This window comes from Styela clava, chromosome 14, assembly GCF_964204865.1.
Source record: "Styela clava chromosome 14, kaStyClav1.hap1.2, whole genome shotgun sequence".
In the NCBI taxonomy this organism is placed as follows: Eukaryota; Metazoa; Chordata; class Ascidiacea; order Stolidobranchia; family Styelidae; genus Styela; species Styela clava.
In genome coordinates this window covers 2463720-2488140 of record NC_135263.1, presented here as the reverse complement: position 1 = coordinate 2488140, position 24421 = coordinate 2463720, and the positions used below count along the sequence as shown (strand labels likewise).

The 24421-nt window shown below is 35.7% G+C and overlaps 1 protein-coding gene across 2 annotated transcripts; it reads left to right on the top strand.

The window, feature by feature from the left end:
- Positions 1-6058: 6058 nt before the first annotated feature.
- On the top strand, positions 6059-22509 carry LOC120341694 (uncharacterized). Of its 2 annotated transcripts, XM_078120001.1 has the most exons (18): positions 6059-6443; positions 8426-8590; positions 10798-10986; positions 11878-11967; positions 12558-12698; positions 13539-13620; positions 14192-14254; positions 14602-14679; positions 15633-15698; positions 16519-16599; positions 17048-17116; positions 17527-17595; positions 18318-18398; positions 19040-19126; positions 19650-19700; positions 20210-20305; positions 21051-21120; positions 21718-22509. In XM_078120001.1, the coding sequence occupies exons 1-18, from the start codon at positions 6177-6179 to the stop codon at positions 21782-21784; spliced, it is 1812 nt and encodes a 603-aa protein (XP_077976127.1). In that variant the 5' UTR covers positions 6059-6176; the 3' UTR covers positions 21785-22509. The 2 variants fall into 2 exon arrangements, with proteins under 2 accessions (XP_077976127.1, XP_077976128.1); XM_078120002.1 differs by lacking the exon at positions 8426-8590.
- Positions 22510-24421: the final 1912 nt, after the last annotated feature.

Here is a 24421-nt window from a genome sequence, read left to right as displayed (position 1 = left end):
CTAAATTTTCCCTGCTAGAGGGGTTCTGCATTATTTTCACGTTTTTTTTTTCTCTTGTATACTGATACCGCTGTCTTTGCAACTTTGCCTGACCTTAAAAAAATGTTACAAGGTGCGCAATTTTGATGACGTCATCGCACCAAAAAAACGAATTCTCATAGAGACCACAACTTTTTTTGAAATAAATAAAAGTAATAGCTTTCTCGCGACAAATGCAATTTGTATAAGTTGAAAATTTCAATTCTGTAATTTTACCAATGGTTTGCTTACAACTTACTGTTTAGTTGAGATTCGAGTCATTACTTTGAACTATCTCGCAAAACATCTGTCATCCATCCATAGCCGATAATAACATACATGAATTTACTTGACTTAACAACACCAGAATCGAACTCTTATTAGGGAAACAAGTAAAAACGCAGTGGAGCGCAGCCTAACAAGGCGTGACGCTGCTGTAATAAAACGAAATCGGCATTAAGGTAAGTATTTTATGCCGAAACTCTATTTCATTGGTTCTCAAACGGCAGGGCGTTTCACACAAGGGGGGCGTAACAATTTTTTGATGGAACTCAAAGCTAAATACAAATGAAAATATTTGTTAGATTTGATCCTGCCCGCCCTATTTCGGATATTTACATTTCTTTATTTTCGATATTCACTTTCCATCCACGTATTTTCAACGTTTATTTTTTATCAAAACATACTTTTGTCTTATTATCTGTTATTTGTAGCTAGCTTAATGTTAGCTAGTTATTTCTGAGATGGGGTGCAAGACTTGAGAAATTCTAAAAAAGGGGCGCGACCTAAAACGTTTGAGAACCACTGCTCCACTTATATTATACCACACGATTGAAGCGCTCAATAAACTCTAGTTCTCAAATATAAAACATTACATTGAAATAATCCTTTGCAGTAGAGGATATTTTAAAGAATCATTTTTTTTAGTATACTACAGGGTGTCCATAGAGTCTATTTACAATTTTATTTTGTTATGAAGTCAGTTCTCAATATATCTTAACCAGGTTTGTTGTTTTTTAATCAGCAATTGTCCAAGTATTTTTACTTCATTCAATACACCTGTATAGCCCAAAACAATATATGGCATCAACAAATTCCCTTTGCAGTTTTGAAAAATTTCAAGACTTTATGGACAACCTGGTAAAATAAATTAAACTATCCTGTTATTGCCCCACCATCAACTTATTTTCTCTTTTGTTCGTATATTTCTTTACCTTGAGTCAAAATAAGTTTTGCACCATCTTTTTCAGTATTACCAAATACAATTATATCACAGAAAAAGCGATGCCTTGCCTCACCTAGCTTTTCTCAACCTAAGATAAGACAGAGAGCCGGCGCTTAGTTCCTTTTTGAGCAATGTTCCTAGTCTGATCTACAGAATAGCTGAATAAAAACCAGTCGTTGCGAATATAAAGGCTCGTTCTTCTCATGAATAGGAACGCAATGCTTATTTGTTCACGTTTATCACATCGGGTTTGTTACAAGGGAAGACCCCTGGTTCGCCGTCGGTCTTTAGCAAAAAGGTCGCGAAATGGAGAAGGCGTAAAACTTTACCTATGATGTCATGACAGGTGTATTTGATACTGACTAAGTATATGGTTCCAATCGTCCTAAGAATTTCTTTATCTGGCTACCGATGTACCATTAGACAATCTATCCGAAATTACTTTTCAGTGACATCCCGTGTATAGAGGAATTTAAGTGTGTCACGTAGACATCAGGTTGCAACGCGGGCTTTTACGGCGTCGTATTGAATACTCGCCGTATCGAAAATCATCCTAGCTTTGATATGTATATAAACTACGTATATAAAGCATAATCCTTGCCCACGCAATAACAGCACAAAATTGCGGATATATAGGATCACTATTCAATGTATGTATATATCCATAGATTATATAGTTGTAGTTCTTGCTAAGGGGGCGCGGCTCTGATTTCTCCGATGGGATTGGCCTAGTGCAGAGTTGTGCAACATTTTACTTCGCTAGACCATATAACGAGAGAGCAGTAATAAAAGCACCGGGAAAAAAGGCTAAACTGTCCGAGTGTGTGCTGGGATTTAAAATGCATAGCCAGACACTCAGTCAAGCTTAATTAGGGGCCTAGATGTTTAGCATATTTGGTATCATTTGTTTGCCCAATGCGCGCGAAAAGAACACTTGAAAAATCACCAGACCGTAGGCAAACGTAATAATGAATCATCCTCGCATGACGCTTCTACAGAGAATGTCATTGGGTGAAAGACAATCAATGTGGGCGTGGCCTTGTGTAGAACTTCGCAAGTTTGGCCAGATATGAGTTATAGATACGATAGATAAGCATTGCAATTGGCAAAGCATAATTCTACCTTGGCCGTGCAATGACGATACTCGACTATATATGATATAGTGATTAGAAACATATATCCCTTTTTAAAACCCTAGGGTTTCGGCCCTGCCATAAATGGCTGATCTGTGTCATAATTTGGGTTTATGGCTAAATTAAATGTATTTTGGGGGGTTAATAGTATTTCATAGTGGTCTGCATGTGAACAAAACCAAATTTCAAAACTCAAAATGTTTGAGTTTAAATTATCCATGCTTGATCCGAGTGTTCTTAACTACGGTGATGTCATCATATTTTTTTTATGTATAATTTTTATTTTGCAACAAGGTCAATTTTATTTGTATGAGTATTTCAAAGCTTAGAAATAACCAAATATTCTGTTGTTAGTTGAAATCGAAGTATTTTGAACGCGCGAGCAACGTTCTTCGGCTCATAATAAACAAACAAAGATACCAGACAACACGCGATCAAATGCTCTTCGATAAAACGAATATCACTTCACTTACAAATCCCACTTTTGTTTTATTTTGAAGGTGACGTAAAACTCGTCCAAAGGAAAACTCTTTCTCTCGCATATCAATCACGTGTTGACCACAGCGTTAAAAGTGAGAAACTTTTTCTCGAAATTTTTTGAAATTTCTCTCTTCTTACTGGCATATGGTCGGACGCATTTACGCTACGTAATGTGGGCGCGTTTTAGTGGAAAGCGACGAAAATAAGCTTTTTAGGGACACATTAATGATGTCTTTGGCATTTTTGGTTGGTGAAATATTCAAAAAATAATAGAGGGGTGTCAAAATGACCCAGGAACACCAGGGGTCATTAGGTTAATACTAACCTGCTGTCTATAAGGCAACCCAGTAACGAACGAAAACTCTATACATAAGAGGAAAATCAAATGACCGTTGGGTTAGGGGAAAAGACATTATCATAATTTGCTGTTGCGCCCGATTTCTTAGCATTACCAATTGCATATTTGAATAAATTTTGTTGTATAATGAATGGGGACTACAACATTCAACATCTATAACATCCAATTAGAAACAGGTTGACTATAAATCTTTTTTGAATTAAAAAAAAACATTTGATTATAAAAACTTTATAATCGGGCGAAATTTTTTGGACACCCTGTACATATGATTTATAAAATGAGAGAACCTGTTTTTAATGAGTTCGATAAAAAGAGAACCAATTGTTAAGTTCCCAAATTCCACCAGTTTGTAGCTATAATTATTGTCGAACTGCTGTGATATATTATTTTGAAATTGAATGCGAGTTGTCCCGTCTTTGTAAGTTCGTTTAACCAGGGTATTCACCGGGGATTAGGCCAGGGTTCGCTCAGCGGGTTATGACATATATATTGTCAAGTAGTTGTAACTGGTAGTTCGCTTAGCTAGCAGGGCTATTTAGTCTTAAGATCATCTAACTGAAACAGGCTTTATGTACTTTTTGTTTAAAATGTTAACTAACCGAAAGCTTATAGCTACACTTTTTACGAATGGTTCATAAATGAGATCATCAGCCGTTATGGCATATACAGGTTGCCCACCTTTACAATTTCAAGTTTGTCATGAATTCAGCTCTCAATATATCCTTACCACTCTTTTTAATAATTTATTTGCGTATTTTTACTTCATTTAATATATTTGTAAGGTCAAAACAAGAATATGGTGTCGTTAAATTCTCTTTGCAATTTTAAAAAAATTCAAGACTTTATGAACACCCTATATATTCAAGAAATTAGCAAAGTTCTAGGATTTTTCAAAGCCGATTTACTAAAAGTTATGTCACGCGCATTCACTCAAAAGCAAAATATAGTGAGCTGTGAGCGGAGTTACGGTCGAGCATTGAAGTGTTAAGAGCTACTGAGAATATAAAGAAATATGGAGTAGAAATGCACTTTAATAAATACTGTACTGCTTACCGCAGGTCTGGCGACTTTGGCATAATACTATAATTTACAGTAAAAGGTTCTGTCTGCTGCGACTATAAAATCTAGCTATTGGGCTAATATTATTCGAGTAAACATAACATCGCACGGTACTTTGTTCAAACAGTTGAATGAATATACGTCGCAATTACAGTTTTCATACCAAGAGAAAGATGGCTTCTAGTTCTGCAATTATAATTCTTGGCGTTGTTGAAAATATTCAATTCAAAAAATTAATCGATGTGGCTTTAGAAGTGTGAGTTATTAAAATTTAGGTATGGGATCTCAGTAGTTGTTGTGCGTTAGGGATAGGGATGGACATATGCTTTAATCGTTATGTAAAAGATTTTTTTTGTAGAAGTCCATTGGTCTGTCTCGACAAATAGAGAATTAGTGGCAGTTGAATAGTCATCATCACTATTCTAGTGGCATCATCAATAGGTGGTATATTGCGCTGCTATATGGACAAAAGGCTTTGAATGGGAATGGATACATGGCACGTTTCGCCATTTTAATGCCTTTGGATATAGACAGCAGATTAGTAGTGGAGATGGATATATTTTTACAATCTCAATTTGAATGGCCTCATCCGTGAAGTTCTGGACTGCCATGTAAACAAAATATATGGTCTCAATCGCCATTTGACTGAATTCTTTCATGAAAAAAATATATATGTATGCAGGGCTAACATAACATCCTTATTTCTAGGATTTGTGCAATTCGAGTCTGTACTGTAGTGAAAATACTGTAGCGAATCAGAGCAGAACAATTTGAAGCTGGCGAGTACAATTATTTAAGACCTCATTGATTTGATAAGTGTAGCAGTAGGCTACTGATTTACCTTCCTGACGTTCTGATCAACTCTCTTTTCCCCAAACTTTACAGGGAGTGTTAATTTTCATCAGTGCTTAAGACAAAACACGAAAAACCGGTAAATTATACTTAGTTAGATCTTGAACTTCGTAAGACATAATTAGTAAACGTAAAGGCATCTTGATGATTATGATACTATACAAGTGGAAGTGAACATAGAAGTGAGATGGTGCAGATAATTTCTAACAATAAAGTTGTAGTAAATTCTTGTTAGTGCAAAGTATGATTAAACATGGGTCGCACTGGCATGAAAACATTATGTTTATTACATTTCCTTCTTTGTTATCTTATTATTATATTTCCCGAATGTCTTTATTTTGGGGTTCATATCGATGACAGCTCTGCACATATTCATATATGCAGCGAGTAAGAAATAGAGATAGATATATGTCCCCAATTGCCATATGAATGGATTGTTCTTCAGATGGCATTTTGGCTGATATATATAGCATAGACAGCGGCTTACAAATAAGAATTGACATGTTTCCCAATGCACATTATAATTGCTGCCTTTGTAGAGTTCTATGTCACATAGACAGAAAGTTAGGGGGTCGGTGCATAATCCTCATCTCTATTCGTATGGTCTTACCTGTAGAGGAATTTGGCTGACAATTAGACAAAAGGTTAGAAATGGGAATACGATGATTATGTTGCCATTTGAATAGTATGCAATGTATAGGTTTTTTGGCTATCTTTTTAGGAATAGGTTCAGACTATATGGTCCCAATAAATAGCCGAATACAATCCTTTGTAAAAAGCAACAAGGCGGCTAAAAAACGGAAGTATCTCATTGATGTTTAAGGCACTTGAAACTCAATACACCGATATGGGCCTACTTACGTCAGAAAGTATGATAAATTAGTTTACAATGCCAGGTCATAATAAAATTCCTATTTCCTATTTTCAGATTCATACGATATATATACTCTTTCAATAATCAGCTCAGAAAAACTAATATTTTGGCATAATTTTGTAGTTCAATTTCATTTTGTACAAACTAATATAAACTCGCGGTAGCGCTCATAGCAAAATGGCGTTCAATGAAATACAATCAAGATATGCCCAGCGAGACAGCAAGGCGAGAAACGTGTACAATATACAGACTCTTCATTCTATTGCACCACATAAGTGTGGAAGAGAACTATCTTTGAGCTCTGTACCTCAGGAGTCTTTTGAAAAACTTTTGGAAGTGTTGGAATATTCAAAACTCGAGAAAATTGAATTAAAAGAATGTTTCAAAGATGCACGTTTGCTATCAAAAGTTCTTGGAGTAATACAGAAGAATACTAGCTTGAAAGTAAGTATGACTTTGATTCCTTCCAGTTGGCCTATTGTGTTAGACGTTGGAAATACGATAGTCGTTCTTGTGTTTCCCGGTTCATACGCTAGAATCCTCGAATTTGGGTGGATTCACTGATAGGGAAGTACAGTTTGGTTGTATTAAGATGGGAATAGTGTATTTGAATAGGGAGAATGGGATGTTTAGTTGTATTGAGATGGAAATTAGATATTTGATTGTATTAAGATGGGACAAGGTTTTTGGTTGTATTAAGATGAGAAAATCATATTTGGTTGTATTAAGAAGCGAATGATATGTTTGGTTGTATTAAGTGGAAATGTTGTGTTTGGTTGTTCCGGAGATGAGATAGGAGAATTGGATATTTGGCTGTATCAAGTTGGGAAAGGATATTTCGTTGTATTGAGATGCGAATATAGTATTTGGTTATATTGAGATGAAAATTGGATATTGGGTTGTATTAAGATGGGAATTGGATAATTGGTCGTACTGAGATAAGATAGGATATTTGGTTGTATTAAGATGGAAATTAAATATTTGATTGTATTAAGATGGGAATGGTATAGATTGGGAATGTTGTATTTGGTTGTATTAATAGAACCAATTCTCATTTTAATAAAACCATCTATTCAATTCCCATCTTAATACAACCAAAAATATCATTCCCAACTTAATACAACCAAATTACCAATTCTCATCCTAATACAACCAAATACAACTTTCGCAACTTATTACAACCAAACATCCAATTATAATCTTAATACAAGCAAATACCTGTCCCAACTTAACACAACCAAATCCAACTTTCCCATTTTAATATAACTAAATATCCGTTTCCCATCTTGATACACCCAAACATACATTGCACATCTTAATATACCCAAATATCCATTACTCATCGTAATACAACCAAATGTAACATTCCCAATTAATACAACCAAACGTTCAATCCTCATCTTAATACAACCAAACACCTAATTCTCATTTTAATACAACCAACCACCTATTTTATCTTATTAAAACCAAATTTCCTTTTCTCATCCTAATACAACCAAAAATTATTTGCCATCTTAAGACAACGAAATATAACTTTCCCACCTTAATAGAACCAAACATCCAATTCACATCTTAATACAACCAAACATATGTCCCATCTTAATACAACCAAAAATCCATCTCATCTTAATACAACCAAACATCCAATTCACATCTTAATACAACCAACCACTTATTCCAAACACCTGTCCCATCTTAATACAACCAAACATCCAATTCTCATCTTAATACAACCAACCACCTATTCCATCTTAATAAAACCAAATTTCCTTTTCTCATCTTAATACAACAAAATATAACTTTTCCAATTAATACAACCAAACATCCAATCCCAACTTAATACAACCAACCACCTATTCCATCTTAATAAAACCAAAATCCTATTCTCATCTTAATACAACAAAATATAACTTTCCCAATTAATACAACCAAACACAATTCTCATGGTAATACTACAAAATACCTATCCCATCTCAATACAACCAAAATTCCTATTCTCATCTTGATACAACCAAAAATTAATTTATCCTCTTAATACAACCAAAAACTAATTCCCATCTTATAATAATATAATATAACGTTCAACGTTGGTTGTATTAAAATGAAAATGGGATATTTAGTTGTATTAAGATGGGATGAGATATTTGGTTGTATTACGATGCAGATGGATGTTTGGTTGTATTAAGATGGTAGTAATGTATTTGATTCGACACTGACATCTTCAGGTATTTGAAAATCCTTCCATATGGTTAGATATCAGTGACTGTTAGAAAGACGTCATTGATGTTGTAGGAAAAATAAATCGGGTACTAAATGCCAAACTGGAAAGAGTCTGGTAAAAAAGATGGGTACTTTCGTATTAGTTCTTGTTGCTTGATTAGAGGCTTTGAAAGCGTCGCAGAGCTTGAATTTTTCTTTTTTTCCAGAATGTTCATCTTGACATACAGCATAACACTCACAATGAAGCATGTATTGCTACTTTGATAAACCTAATATGTTGTGGCATCGTTAACTCAGTCGAAGTTCCGCTCGAAATGAATGACGAAAATACAGAGAGATTTCTCAGTGAAATATTAACAAGCAATAAACAGGTAGCTGGAGTTTATAGACTAATATATGAAAACAAAGTCAATTTGGTAATTTCTTTTTATGATATAGTATACGAATGGGACCAATGGTTTTCCTATGTTAAATTCGATTATCGCTGCTGTGGGAAAAATAATGGCGCTTTCTTTTTGATTGTGTGATTGAGATTGAGGCATAATGCGTCATGATTATTGCATATAGCTTCAGTATAACCCGTGGTATTTTAGTGCCCCCTGTAATTTTTTTAAGAGATGAATCTCCTTTACTTATCAGTGAGTTCACTACCATAATTCTAATGCACCGCAATAATTTCATATATATAGCTTCAGTATATCTCTTGGTATTCCAGTGTAACTTTGCTCAGAAATGAGACTGATTTACTCAGGACTGAGTGAACTACCTTAATTCTATATACGAGATGGAGCACGTAACTTTTAAAAATTTAACTTCCGAAAAAAAGGGAAATGGGTTGTCATATTCACCAACGGGGGAAATATGACCGACAAGACGGTTCGATAACATTGCTAACCATTTCGTCGGGTGCGGTAGAGGTAGGGCTACCAACCGTTCCGAAATGGCCAGTACAGTCCCGTAATTGACGTCTAGCGTCCCGTGTCCCGGGCTGGGCTACGGTTGTCCCGTGATTTACCGAAAACCAAGGCGTTCTAATATAGAAGGCTATTGTAAGCATGTCGGCTTCGTCCAAAACTGGAAACGGATGTAATTCAAGCAAATATATTTTTCAATAAAAACGATACATCTGTATGGTTCAGTCAAATAGGAGTGAGTTGCAATTTGTGCATTAGACATGTTTCGCTAACCGTGACTTCTTGATGACATAACACTGAAATAAGCTGAACAATTGTAAAATGAATGATTAAATTATATACAGCAGTCACCTTAATTACTAGTATCAGTACTAGTATCAGTGTTTTCTTATAAGCCCGCTCAAAGGTGAGATCAATTTACTTATGATTGAGTAAATTACCATAATTCTATATAGTTTCTGTAGCAATTGACTATTTAGTGGCTTTCTGTAAATTCCTTAAGGATGGGACTATTTATTTATGAGTAAGTGCGACGCCATGATTTTATATAGTTTGGGTATCTTCTGGCCTTTCAGTGTCCCCTGTAATCTTTTCAGAGATGAATCTCCTTATCTTATGAGTGAGTTCATCACCATATTTTTATATAGTTTCAGTAGCCATTGGCATACCAGTGGCCCCTTGTAACTTTGGCAGAGATTAGACTGATTTACTTATGATTGAGTGAACTACCATAATTCTATATAGTTTCTGTAGCTATTGGTTGTTTAGTGGCTTCCTGTAAATTGCTTTGGGATTGGACTAACTTATTTATTAGTGAGTGTGCCGCCATAATTCTACATAGTTTGGGTAGCGTCTGGCATTTCAGTGTCTCCTTTAATCTTTCCGTGTTGTGCCATTTATTGGTACGTATTGCATTGCCATAATTTGTTTTCCTTACTTCTGCGTGAGTGCTTACAACTTAAATATTACAAAAAAAAACTGCTTTAAAAAATCTACCCCACCGTACATGGAGATGTCTACAAAAACGCGCTATATTTTTCATAGTTCCCCAAATTTTGGTCTCATAACTTTCGATCCTCGCCAGAATCAGCCTCGAGGATTTTAACTTGAATAAAAAAAATGGCGGCTCGCTGTCTATTTAATGGCTATCTCTCCATAGTTAGCTTATGGAAATGTCCCTAAAAGCCTATTTCTTTGTTATTTTTCGCATTTATTCGACAAATTTTGTGATTTTCGCTCTCTGTCGGTAAAATTTGTTTTAGTGCAAAATTATTTGTGCGAAATAATTGTAGTTTTATACATAGAAATCAAAATGGCGGCTTTAAAACATATACCAAATCAAGCAATCAGTATTCAATTCGCGATTACCCCGTGGACGAAATGCGGCATTATGGCCCTACCGCAATTTCCCCTTAATTTGTATCATATTAAAATAACATTTTTCGTTATCTACAACGAATATCAGTGATTTAGAAACAAAATAGCGAGGTTTTATGGCCCTTGTCTAATATGATGACCTGTGACTCGAATTGACTCGCTACTTTAAATATAGAGATTTCCACCCAAAATTACTTCGAAAAACATGACCATGGAAGGCCTCTGATTACTCGAACACGGCAACTTGAACACTGGCAACCACTTAACCACCGAAATTTTGTTTTTAGATGAAGATCTTGAACCTCAACGGCAGTACATTGAACGAAAAATCAATCGAACTGCTAAAGGAGCTTTTACAAAAGGGAAGGATCAACAAATTTCTTAATTTGTCGAATTGCAAAGGATTATGCTATTCATCTTTGACGACAAAAGAAAAAGATGAACTTGCGAAAGCTGAAAAGTCCAGTAGAAGCTTTGTACGTAACAATTTATACAAAAAACCAATGCTCTTTTATACAGTGGTTCTCATACTTTTCAAGCCGCGCCACATTTTTAGAATTTGTCAAATATCGCGCCCCGCCTTGAAAATGACTAGCTGACAAAAACCTACAAATAACAAATATTAAGGTGAAACTAAGTTTTATTCAAAATACATGTTAAAAATACATTGATGAAACGTAATGATCGAAAATAAAGCGGGCAAAAATAAATCTAACAAATATTTTTATTTTCAATGAGTTTCACGCCCCCTCAAAGAATTCTTTACGCCCCCTTTGTGGGACGCGCCCCACTATTTGAGAACCACCGCAGTCCAATTTTATGCGCCATGGTAACAGTATAGGCTTAGCTGCCTAGCTGAGCGTCAGGTTCGCTGAAAATATCGACAGACAAGTGTGACAGAAAAAATGTGTTCTCGTATTCTTAGCGCCAATGTGAATTAAAAAAAAACCAGCAAAATGGAGTGGCAATATCGGGCTAAATGAAAAAAATAGTGATGATAATTATAATAGCCAATCAAACAATTATTCTCAAATAAGACAAATAAATTTTAGTGCTATTGTCCTAGAGAGCAATAATATTTATACTTAAAAAATTTTATTTTTATGTTGTTTTTGTTTACTTTTATAAAGTACAGGGTGTTCATAAAGTCCCTTTACAATTTCAAATTTGTTATGAAGTCAGTTCTCAATATGTCTTATCCAGGTTTGTTGTTTTTAGTCAGTAATTGTTCAAGTACTTTTACTTCACATAATACATCAGTGAGGGCCAAATCAAATGGTCTGATATGGTATCGATAAATTCCCTTTGCAATTTTAAAACTTTATGGACACCCTGTATAATTATTATATTGGCTATACACTTTCTAGTTGAGCAAGAAACTGAAAATTGAATGGTTTCCCTTCGTTGAATATATTGGAGAAAAGGACATCGCCAAGGTCAATAGGAGAAACTTTGAGGTACGTTTTGGTAACCTTGTGTTTAGTTTGAAGCAGGGGTGTGCAAAAGACGGCCCGCGGCCCGCTCACATGGATAAAATATTTAATGATTTTTGCTCTTGTCGCGGCGCTAAATCCTTCGCGATTTTGCTCGGTGCATAAAAAATGTCGCACACTCCTGGTTTCGAGCGTTGAACCCAAATATGTTATTATTGCTTTTATGACCGTTTTTGATTGTTTATTAGTTAGGGGATGTTGAGCCAGTAAGTTTATGAGCATTCTTAAAGTAGTATCTCCTCGTATACCGGTATCTGCTTATAAAGATCGTGTCGTAGTGAAGAAGTGATTTTCATTTATTTTGAAGGAAAGACACCTAACGCCCCGATAGGGGAATCGGATGTTCATGCATCCGAAACGTATAGATAGAGTGACGGAAAAATTTACATGAGGAAGAGGCCCTGTGAAACGGGTGAACTCTTCTCACACCCAACATGGACTGGTAACCGGACGAGAGGCAATGGCTCGTCAAATGTATAATCAGACTGTTTTATAGGCTATTCAGCCTCTAGCGATTAATATAAAACTACTATTATGTAATCCTTTTATTTTAGTTTTTCGATGATATCAGATGGATTTTCAATCGAACGACGAATAGGAGAGAAAGAACTGTCGTATCTCTCGTTCGCACCGGTCGCGCGGCGTACCAGATTCTGAAATCAGGGAAGAAAAGAAACAAAATAACTACAGCTTCTGTAAGTATAAATCAGTAAGTCAACAAACAAAAGCAAAACAATAAATTCTTAAACAAACAAATAACAATGTACTTTGAATTAACGCGGTCATCACAATAGCACGAATCGTTAAGAATTTTGCCCGTGGCTTTCAGAGAGTCCAGTCCCACCACCCTAAGCCCGATATGAAATATACAACCACGAGTTCAAAAAGGGTTAACGATGAGGCCTTAGGATAGGTTTAAAATTTTGATTCTTTCGAGGGAAAGGAAAGTTGATGAGACTGTCATACTATCTGTTCTGTGTCGTAATGAGTAGGGCAGCTGGTGAAATATTGCAGAAAAAATTTGAGACTAGTTTCAAAAGGCCGATGAGAGGACTTAATCATATAGCGAACAACAGCCGCTCGTCCGGTTACTAGTCCATGGTAATATTTGACCAATTATTCGTTTCAGATGCATGTACTTGATGGCGGAAAAAGCCATAACCGACCCTTCGACGCGACTAGCCCAGCAGTACTATTTCACATACATAATTATACCCCCATGGGATTTGAAGCATTATGCCTAACTATCATGGCATCGTAGGGTAAATATCTAGTTCAATTTTCTTGGGTAATCAATGACGAACCGAAAAGTTTCTGGTTTATTCAAAAACAACAGTTACTTACATAACTTTAAATACCAATGGTTTCTTATACAGGGCCTTCTCGTTCAATGTGGAAGGCGCGAGTAGGGAAAAAAATATAGTATCTTTTAATATATCGCTGAATATCAGAGGCACAATTACTTTATTTTCAAGTTTCCAAATTAGAGGCAATTTGTCATACACGGTTTTCAAAAAATCCTTAAATTATTCCAGACTTCAAACGCTAAGAAGCCAAAGATAGAAGACAAGGAACTTGAAGACATCACGAAGCAAATTGAATCACAGACTTTATTTGGTTAGTAAAGAAGTTCAAATGCATTTAAGCCCTTGCAAAATGGTCGGCGCTTATTGGGCACGAAATGGACCATTTTTACCAAATCGTTATTGTTGTTGAAGCATAGAAAAAACGCTTCATTGGATCAATCTTTATTAAACTTCTAGTACTTGAATACGAACGAAATTCCTGAAAAGTTATTTATTTTATAGTCGGAGTCCGATATTTCAACTCAAATTAATTCCGGTTTTTTTTTAAATCATGGGCACACTTCCCTATGACTTTTGACCAACATTTTGCTGCGGGTGCATTAGTCAATTGGCTTTCGTGCTCATATATTTGAACGTTGTTCAAAATCTTGTTCAAAATTCAGCATTCGGACCTAAACTGACTGCGATTTTCATTAGATATAGGTATATTGCGGGGTGTTTTACTCATTCAACCGCAATTAGGGCTATCTACAAACAGTCACTAGTACATTTGAAAGTGCTATTTTTGAAGAATCGAGGATCTCCCCTTTTCGTGATCTTTTCCCTTTAGTCAGTTATGCCAACGTATTTATAATCCTCGCTTTAACTATTCTTTTATTAAGATAAAAAGCGATCAAAGAAAGGCATATTTGGACGAAATAGGCAGCAAGAAGCTTCCTGTTCTGGTAAGCAATTTGTGTGTGAAAGTAAGTTAATTTCGATTAACTTAACAATTTTAAAAGTCGTGCAGTTGGCGTTTGAAGTCTTTGTTACATGATTTTCAAGTCGGAGTCGTTTGTTTCATATTTCCGGGAACCCGGATCGAAGTCATATTTGACGAAACTCTCAACACTCCTTGGGGCCCCCGTTCTTTAAAATAATAATACCTAGTTTTGTTTTTAACAGATTCCATCAGCTTTTTTACTCGCTAAGTTTAATATTGAAAAGCCAACAAAGGGCCAATTTAAAGAAACCATGGCCTATGCCCTATAGTGTAAAATGAAATCAAACTGAGTGCAATTATTTATTTCAGCCTCAATTACGAGAGAACGCGACGAATCACAGCCTCAAGAATGTAAAGCAAATCCTATTCCCGACCAATCCAGCGCTGGTTAGTATTTCAATATTGAATAGTGCTATCGATTCAACCATTCATTATTCGGTACTCCTGTAGTATGGAAACCAAGATGGCGGACACCGGAACGTAGCATGTGTACCAGATTAGGGTTAGGCCATGATTCCAGGTCCAAATACTACAGGAGTCACTTGGCTAGTCCCTAAACTTATAATAGAACTAAAATAAGGAAATCGGAATAAAATTATGTCCTAACCCTAACCTGGTACACATACTACGTTCCGGTGTCCGCCATCTTGGTGCACATACTAGGGGAGCGCCCCTTAATGTTCTATGTTTTTGCACTGGTCTTGCTTCTCACTAACACAGTGGTTATCAAACTTTTAAAGCCGCGTCCCCTTTTTACAATTTCTCACATCGCGCGACCCACCTCAAAAATAGGCTAACAATAATGTACAAATAACAGATAGTAAAGCTCCACGCTAAGAATAGTGAAGATACAAGCACAACAGCTCTCTGCAATCTCTAAAGAATAAAGAAATGTAAATATCCAAAATTAGGCGGACAAGATGAAATCTAACCATTATTTTTTATTTTAACTAGCTTCACGCCCCCTCAAAATAGTCTACGCCCCATTGTGGGGAGCGCCTCGCTGTTTGAGAACCACTGCACTAACGCAAATACAATACTATATTTCTTCTGATCGGCTAATTACTCATATTTCTCCTGTGATTTTGCTGTGGTGGATCAGTATGAGTATAATGCAAAGTTTCAAGTGTACTGTTGCTCATGCTATCAACTCATTTTCCTCGAGACTAGAGAAACATTTTGTCCAGATAGATATCCTTAATCAAACTAAAATCTGAATTCTTTATGAGCAACATCGTATCCATAGCTTTCATGTAAATCCTCTTATCTGAGTACAAAGCTATAGTTGAAGTTTATAACATTCAGAAGAATATTTATTATTCTTGATTTTTTTATTCCAGTTGACAACCAGGTAGTTGGACATTCTCGCACAAATCCAGAGTCCTTATTTGTGAACCTTGGTCAAGGTTAGTGAAGCTTTAAAAAATTTTGTCATCCTATTAGGTAAGAAATTACCCTGCATAAACTAATGATATTTCAAGGGCGGTATGCCCTAACATATGAACACGAGAAAAGACCAATTTTGGGCACTTCAGTAGTATGTGTACTATTATTGAGGTAACTTATTTCGTTCGCCCACTTTACATCAAGTTGTGTAAAGGAACTGAAACTAATGGGCAGGGGTATATCCACATGGATATCCACATATGTCCTAACCCCACCCTGATACACATACTGGGGGAATACCCAATTTTGAGCATAAAAACCTTGCTGATTTTACTACCTTATTTACATTTCATGTTTGTAACTTTATATCACGACGTCGAGGCAAATAAAGTAGCCCTCGGCTTCGAATGGAAATTTTGTGCCAAGTCCGGCTACCGGTGGGCGTAGCTTCGCATACATAAAGAGTTCATTTAATATGTGATTGCCAAAATTAATCATTTGAAAATATAGACGATTACCCGTTTAAAATATTCAATTCATACATAGTTGGTACAGCGGCCTTAGATTAGCACCGAGTTTCACAGACTCCCACGAGGTGGTATATGAACAAACAGATATTGTGTGGTGGAATATCATACCCGATCAGACTCTGAAGAAATAGAAAATAGGTAAGAGTAATAGTAGCCTAGTGGTTTAAATCTAACTAAAGCATTGAAAATTTAAATTCCTTTGGTCTATTCGTTTAGTAGAAAAGCGATTTTTTTACAATAACAGCGAAAATGTCAAGAGCAACAATAATAATGTTGCATTTTGCATTTTACACTTCACCTTTTGTTTTAGAGAGACAACATCCTCAACATGGCCGCTCCTTGCCACCATCGTCTCAATGGCTGAACCAGGAACAATATATGAATCAACAAGGTTTGTCAATTACTCAACTTTTTTCGTCACTGATCAGATTTGGAAATTTATTATAATGTGCACAAATTCCAAAACTTAGAACAATAAAAGGAAGTTATGTTCAAATATATAGACACTCATGCCAAATGAGTAATATGGACACTGCAATGTCACCTGATTTGCAATCAAATGTTACGTCAATTTGGGTAAAGGTGTGTGCAAGATGTCATATAAAAGTGTTCCCGTAAATTAAAAATTAAAATACTAGCTTTCTTGCGACGTCTTGTGTGAGTACTGAATTTTTGGAATTGATTGCTCAGTCGAGCACGGCAAAAAGCAATTGATCCCAGCAACAGAAGTTTGAGAAAACAATTGTTTTCCACTTTTGAACGAAATTATTTCAAGTTTTAATAATGTCTAGAGCTTCTAGAATAGATAAAATAACGCCTAAAACCCTTTTATGTTTCAGTGGGGCACCAAGGCCAATCCCAACCTCCGTCTCCGTGGCAGATCTCAGGACCGCATATGAAGTCACCAGGTTTGGCATTTATTCAAGATTTTTCATAACGCACACAACTTACAAAATCTAGATTAGTGGGATAGATTGATGTACATATTTTATATAACTAGTGTCAAATACCTAATATGGCCAATGCAATGCCACCTAAATTCCAATCAAATGGTACGTCACGTCGCCCGAAAGTGTGTGCCAGATGTCATATACCCGTGTTCTCATGAATTAAAAATGAAAATAATAGATTTTCTGAGACTGTAGGTACTGACATTTTGCAACCGAAGACTTTGAGCAGTTGAGCAGAAAAGCAACAACCCCAGCCACAGCAGTTTAACAAAACAATGCTTAGTTCGAAATTATTTCAAGTTTTTAATAGTGTCTAGACAGAGACTCTAGAAAGATAGAATGAAGTCTAAAACCCTTATATGTTTCAGTGGGGCACCATGGCCAATTACAACCTCCGTCTCACTGGCATAGCCCAAGACCGCATGTGAACCCACCAGGTTTGTAATTTACTTGAGGTTTAAAATTTGACATGAACCAAAAACTTCTTCAAATACTTGTAACTATTATTTATTTTGTGGTGGAACACCGCCAGGGTTGTCCATGAGAATGGGATTCCCATGAAAAACCTCTGGCGTGCCCGTGTAAATGGGACAAGCATATATATACTGTTATGAGATGGTATAGGACAGACAAATATGTCCCATGGACAAGCCTGAAATTCACTAATAGGATCACTGCAAAATCAGTTCAATTCCAGACGATTGTATTGTACCAAATGTCACGCGAATATGTGCTGTATAACAGTGTCCCCGTGAATTCAAAAACAATGAAATTATTAGCTCTCTAGCGACTTCTCCTGTGAGTAATGAAAATTTGAAACCTGACGAATACGTAGTCTGTGACAATGACTAGCCCTGTGATCGAATTTTGGGTACTCCCAAAGTATGTGAACCAAGATGGCGAACGCCGGAACGTAGTATGTGTACCAGATTAGGGTTAGGCCAAAATTTTATTCCAATTTTCCTAATTTTAGTTCTATTACGAGTTCGGGGACTAGCCAAGTGACTCCCGAAGTATTTGTACCTGAAATTATGTCCTAACTTTAAACCTGGTACACATACTTGAATTCACAGGGAGTACCGAATTTTGTCCCAGGAATAAACACAAATATCCTATTTTATGCTAAAATACACAAACATGTGAATGTATTTTGTAACAGAGCGACCAGCGAATGCTTCGAGAGATCAACACAACGTCAACAATACTGTTCATCAGTGCGCCGAAGCTAGGATACCACAAGGTAGGTATACAACAACAAGCTTAAATCTTCATTACAGACCTACAGTGTGAAGAAACTCCAGAAAGCTCGTCTGCACTTTATAAATTGTGCATTTACTTGCTGTATTTTACGGACCATAAGCCGCACCGGCACCGATGCTGGTTTTAGGTGTAGGCAACAAAGCACTACCTGATTCATACATTAGGCGCGTCGGCTCATTATAAGATGCGCGATCAATTTTTGAGGGAAAACAATCGAAGCGCGTCTTATGGTCTGTAAAATACGGTGGTATATAAATGACAAGTTATCTCATTTGTTTTTATTCCTGCCCTGATGGAGGAAAACGCGTAGTAAAATATCCCATTCTAGCAGTTGTGAATCTATTAAATGTGCTTAGCGGTGTGGGGGGAGGTCTGTCAATTCATTGAATCGACTCGAGATGAAAAAGATCCACGTCTATCGAAGACTTGAAGTGCCTCAAGTCGTCTAAACACAAAAAACAGACTCGTCTTCAACTGACAGTCTGTAAAACTTGGAATTCGGGCTCGACTCGAATAGTCTGTGACTCGTGACTCGTGGTTTTGGAACTTCTTACCAACACCGTGCTATAATATTTCCACAAATATCGAGATTATTACCCGTTGACGATTATTCATTTTCAGGTCAACCGAACGTGGGAACCGTAGAAGCGCCGCGTTATCAAGATTTGCAGCACAATCAAAATGACATGTTACAATTAGCTAGTGCAAGTAAGTTTGAAATCTATTGTTTCAGTTTTGAAGTTTGAAGTTTTGTGACAGAATTGGAATTTGTACGCCAGGAACTCATTTTATTTTCTTTAGGGTGCTCTCTTAAAAGAATCACATCTGCTCATTAGCGACTACTTGCGGCATTATTTAGAATTGATTGTTGTCCGCCTTTTAGTAACAGATTGTTGTCTTGGTTCGAGCGAATGCACAAAATTAATTCACGTTTGGGGAATTGCCAGGGTGTTCTCATGAGTGCCATGAATCTGCTGACTGTTGCCCACTTCTAATAAAATAACAGAAACCCATGTCATAAGATTAAATTGGATATACGAACTTACGCGAACCAGAAGATTTTATGAGATAATTTTACACCCTTTTTTTAATCACAAGGCTATTTTCAAGCAGTCATTAAAACGTAGGTAGGTGAAGTCATATTTAATTATTCAATATATGAATTTAACTTACGGTACTTTGTACTGTTGCATAAGAAGCGAATTCTATAACGTTGTTGTTTGTATTTCAGTTACGAGATTCGGGGACACGAAAATACCTTTTATGATAAACTCAAATATCCGTGAGTATTTTGTTAATCTGTTTAATTTCATTCGGAATAACAGATGATATGTTCTAGAAGCGCTAACAATGTGGCCACGCGTGTCAACTCTTTTGAAATCCCAGTTTAACGATAATTAGCTCAAACGCAGATTCAGATATATGCCAGAACCCCAACAAGAAAACTTTTCAAAAAATCGAACTTTTTCACGTGCCAGTGACCAGGGTAGTTTTCTTTTTATCGCAATGGTGGAAGTAAGTTATTTTATGAAAACATACATGTGTTTGCATACCCAACGCACGTGTGACATTTTGTTAAACATAAAAGATTGGCTTGTGCAATTCTTTAATTGTCTGTTAATAATAATAGTCCGCTTTTCGTTTCTGTTTTGAAGTCGATCAACACCATTAAAATTCTGTAATTCCTGCTCCTACTCCAAGGTCATCGAAACTGTAAATATTTGAAAAAAAAAGTTCAATTCTGAAATTTAATTATGAGTAAGACATCTCAAAATAAATTTCTGTTTTTAGTTATTGGGTCATCCGTAGCTGTCCCAGGATTGGAGATGCAAACAAATGGACCGAACATGCTCGGAAACGGTTTTCTTCGTACTGCACCTCCCGAAGGTAAACTAATGTTTTTGCTTTTAATAGAATTTTGTCGCTTCAGCTTATGAAAAGCAAGTTTGACATTAGATCTAGCATTAGATCACTACAGTTGTTCCACAGGCTTAAGTAACTTGAACCTTATGAAAAGGACTGGGCATTCGAACCGAATATTCAAATCGAATGATAAATTATTCAAATCGGCTCGGACTAATATTTCGAATCTCCACCATCTTGTTTTATTTTGTCCCCCAATAGCCGAAATGATTTTTTTTATTGCAACAATATTTCACAATATTATTCTGACATATGTTCTAATGAGTTATTGACGAAACATTTTATTGGGGACGCTCAGCACACTGCATATGATTTCCACTCCGCATATGAGTAATTTTATCTATAAGGATTAAATCATATGTATTTTTCTTTTTTGAACCGAGAGAGTCTATTAATCGTTTGAAGATGTCTCAAAAGTCTATTACTTTTTTTTTTAATGATGCGGGATATTTTCAACTCCAAATTTCGCGGTTTTATTTCATTGGATAAATGTAAAATTTTGACATGACCTCAACTTACATGTATATATATTTAGGCTGAAAGTTTCTGGAATGCGACAGTTTTTAATTTTTTTCAATGAGCTCAATGTCTCAATCAAAAAAATTATCGTAAAATTCACGAGAACATTGCTAAGTGATAAATGAGGGGGCTTTTATATGACCTAAACCCACATTTATTTATATTTGAACATTGCTTTGTTGTTCTACAGTCTCTCAAGATCAACCAGCACAAAATCATGACAATCTACAAATGCCACGACAACCTCAAGATAGTATCAGGTAATTCGTGTGCTGGAATTCTTGTTGTTGTTCTTGTTATAAAAAATCGTTTTTCTCTGTAATTATATCTTTCAAATTGTCAATGGTTAATGACGAAAATTTCTCACAGAAGCCTGCAGCTTTAATTTTACAGGATGGCCACAATTTCGCGTAGCAAGGTAAATATCAAAACTCCAAAGATACATGTCCTCTCTGAAGTCGCCTATTAACGTACATTTGCGTCATAATACAATGCGAGTTTTACCTTGGTGTGCGACTATGAAGCCATACATACACCAAAGTTGTTTTTTATGCAAGCACTAGAACCATTCATTGAATAATTTTCAGAGTTCGAAAACAAAATTTCAGCAGTTAAACATATTTTGACTTTTCATGGCCCATTGTTTTATATAAAACTTCGCCATTTTGAAACAAACGCGCCACCATGCGGATTGAATTCACTGATTTTAGAGGAGTGGCCTATGAGCTCATATGTTTACCGACACCGTGAAGAACTTTCGCATTTTTTATTTGAGAATTCATTTTTTGTCATATTCTTAAAACTCTCAATGGAGAGTCGATATAAAGTTAAATTCATTACTTCAATTGGCTTTTCAGACATCCACACGGAGATAATGATTCCGACGATGAAAGGTTTGAAGATGCACCTGAGGAACGAATGTAGTAGTTCATGACGTTAAAGAAGAGAGAAGAAATTCCTTGCCGAAACTCGTCGGTTCGAAGTAAAAGAGGCATGGCATGGATTGTGTCTTTAGGACAATTCAGAAACTAATGCTTTGGCTGACGTGTACGTGGCGCGTATACCATGTTCAAATCAATAGCTTCCAGAACCCCAGTTCATTGCCTACTATGCGTGTCCTTATTCCTGTACTGACGTACTTTGCAGATTGAAAGTAAAATTTTTTCGCCATTCCCCTCTCTTTATCTTCGAGGCAGAAAAAGCACTTTGCCTGCGACTTTGAAAGCGTACCAATGGCTAATACCATGCCTAGACTAATCGCACCGTGAATCAATATATTGATAATCTTTATTCCAAAGTTCACAGGCTTTTAAAAAAGTATATTTATCATACTTTTAAATTTTCAGCTATCTACCAATTGATTACACTCTGGGTGTCATATTAGGAATAAGGCCCTACAAAATTTATTCTGTGTCTTGCTCGCTCGTATATCAGTACACTAATTATATTATGCATTTACTTCTTTTTATTAATAATTGACTTTGTGGTGTTTTTGTTATGCTTACATATAACGTCAAAATGGTCTTTATATATATACTTTCTTGTAATAAATTTTAAAAACGCAGCCCATTTTGTATTGAACTCACCAACAACAGGTTCTCTCATTTTAGAAAATATATGTATGTCACTAAGTAAGCTACATTTAACATAAATCTAATACTTAACTTCTGAAACACCAGGTATAGCGCTTGTCGTCCACTCACGGTCGTCTAAAGTCTGAAAAAATAAAAAGGAACAGGTTCGCGAATTATCATGCCGCTTCGAGAACGGGTTCGCGTGTACCCGCGTGAAATTTCTGAATCTCACAACTGGTCACAAGATATTCTTTTTCTAAATTTATCGTTTATGGTGCGATAGGTAAATAGCTTAGATCTACTGTTTATTTCAAGTTTTATATGACGAAGTCTGAAAAATAAAATGTAAAACGTTGTTATTTAAAGCTCGGGTTATTGACTATGGCCCAGGGGTTCTCAATCTTTTTAAGTCATTCCCCTCTTTATTAAATTTGTCAAGTCTCACTTCAAAATAACTATTAGGGTCATAACAAATATATCTGCTCATTCCAATTCTAGTGACAGGAAGTGCGACAGTTCATTATGCTCAATTCACTTTTCTTCATTTGGTTTTTATCTTATTAACTTATATAAAATAATTAAATTGAACATTTAATGCGTTATTGCATATATATATTATTATATATATATATATATACGAATAATCTAACTCGGTACAAAAAGCTTATGCTAAAGTTATTTTCCGCGAGATGACGCTAATTAGCGTGTTTACAATAGTATTTAAAATATGCAAGTTAGTGGTAAAAAATTGTAGTTAAAAACCTTGAACTTGAGTGGTATTGCGCCGGATAGAAGAGGATTAATCACTAACTATAACTAGTTAGTTTTACTTTTTTATTGTGTTATTTTCCAATAAAACAATGCCACAGTCAATGTCATACCTGAAATACAACCGAGAAGTTCACAATTGTTTGTATGCAAATTTGACACTTCACTCAACGATTTTATGACATTACGACCTAATTACTTCTGCATAAAAGCTTCGAAAAACAGCGAATGTAATAATTGTCGACCCTAATTTTCGCAGCGAGTCGTAAAAAACCAAGGTGTGCCGTTACAGCGACAGAGCTTTTCAGAGCTTTTATTCAGCATTTTCAAATCGAAGCTATTTATACTTCACCACAGTCGTTTAATATAAGACGTATTATTATAAGATACTCTTATTATTTATTCAAATTAGAACACATATTTTTGAATATAATTTGCATTCAATATGCAATTTACTACCTCCTGGGTTAGTTTGTGAAAATATGGTATGAGTCGGAGATATTTAACTTGTAATAAAAAGTTGAATATGAGCATGAAATTGACGGAGACGGTGCGTCTATTACGATTTATATCATATTGGGATTCGGAATCTAACAATCAAAATAACACTTTAAACACCTCTCTACTTCGTGCCGTAGTTAGCGTTCGTATCATATTGTGGACGAAGTAAAATATATTTAAATTTCTAATATTTCTAGAATATGGAAATAAGACGAAAATTATTTTGCCTTCACCAAAATAAATTGAGATGATCTAACTTTAAAAAGAGCGTTATGCGTACCTTAAAAATCGTAGTCATTTCAGAAAAATAGGCGTCTAGGGTACACTGCCACATGTTGACCATCGAAGAATAGCGAATTGAATACTAAATGATTGATTGAAAATACGTGTCTACGACCGCCATTTTGATTTCTATACCTAAAACGACAATTATTTTTGCATAAATGAGTCTGCGCCTAGACATATTTCACCACAGAGAGCAAGAATATCAAATTTTGTCGAGTGCTAAAAATAAATGAAAATAAACTGCTTATAGGGGACATTATCATATGCTAACTATGATGAGATAGCGGAATGAGAGGCTGTGTGTCCAACAATCGTATAGACAGCGAGTCGCCATTTTCCTAGTTATTTTGTATTCAAAACAAAATGGAGGCTGATTCTGGCAGGAATATTAAAAGATCATCAAAATTTTGAAAATGTAAATAAATGAAAACCA

Coding starts and splice junctions, on each gene's coding strand:
- LOC120341694 (XM_078120001.1), top strand. CDS start 6,177: ATGGCGTTCAATGAAATACAATCAAGATATGCCCAGCGAGACAGCAAG. Junction 14,680..15,632: donor TCCCGACCAATCCAGCGCTG/GTTAGTATTTCA, acceptor TTTTTATTCCAG/TTGACAACCAGGTAGTTGGA. Junction 16,600..17,047: donor ACAATATATGAATCAACAAG/GTTTGTCAATTA, acceptor TTTATGTTTCAG/TGGGGCACCAAGGCCAATCC.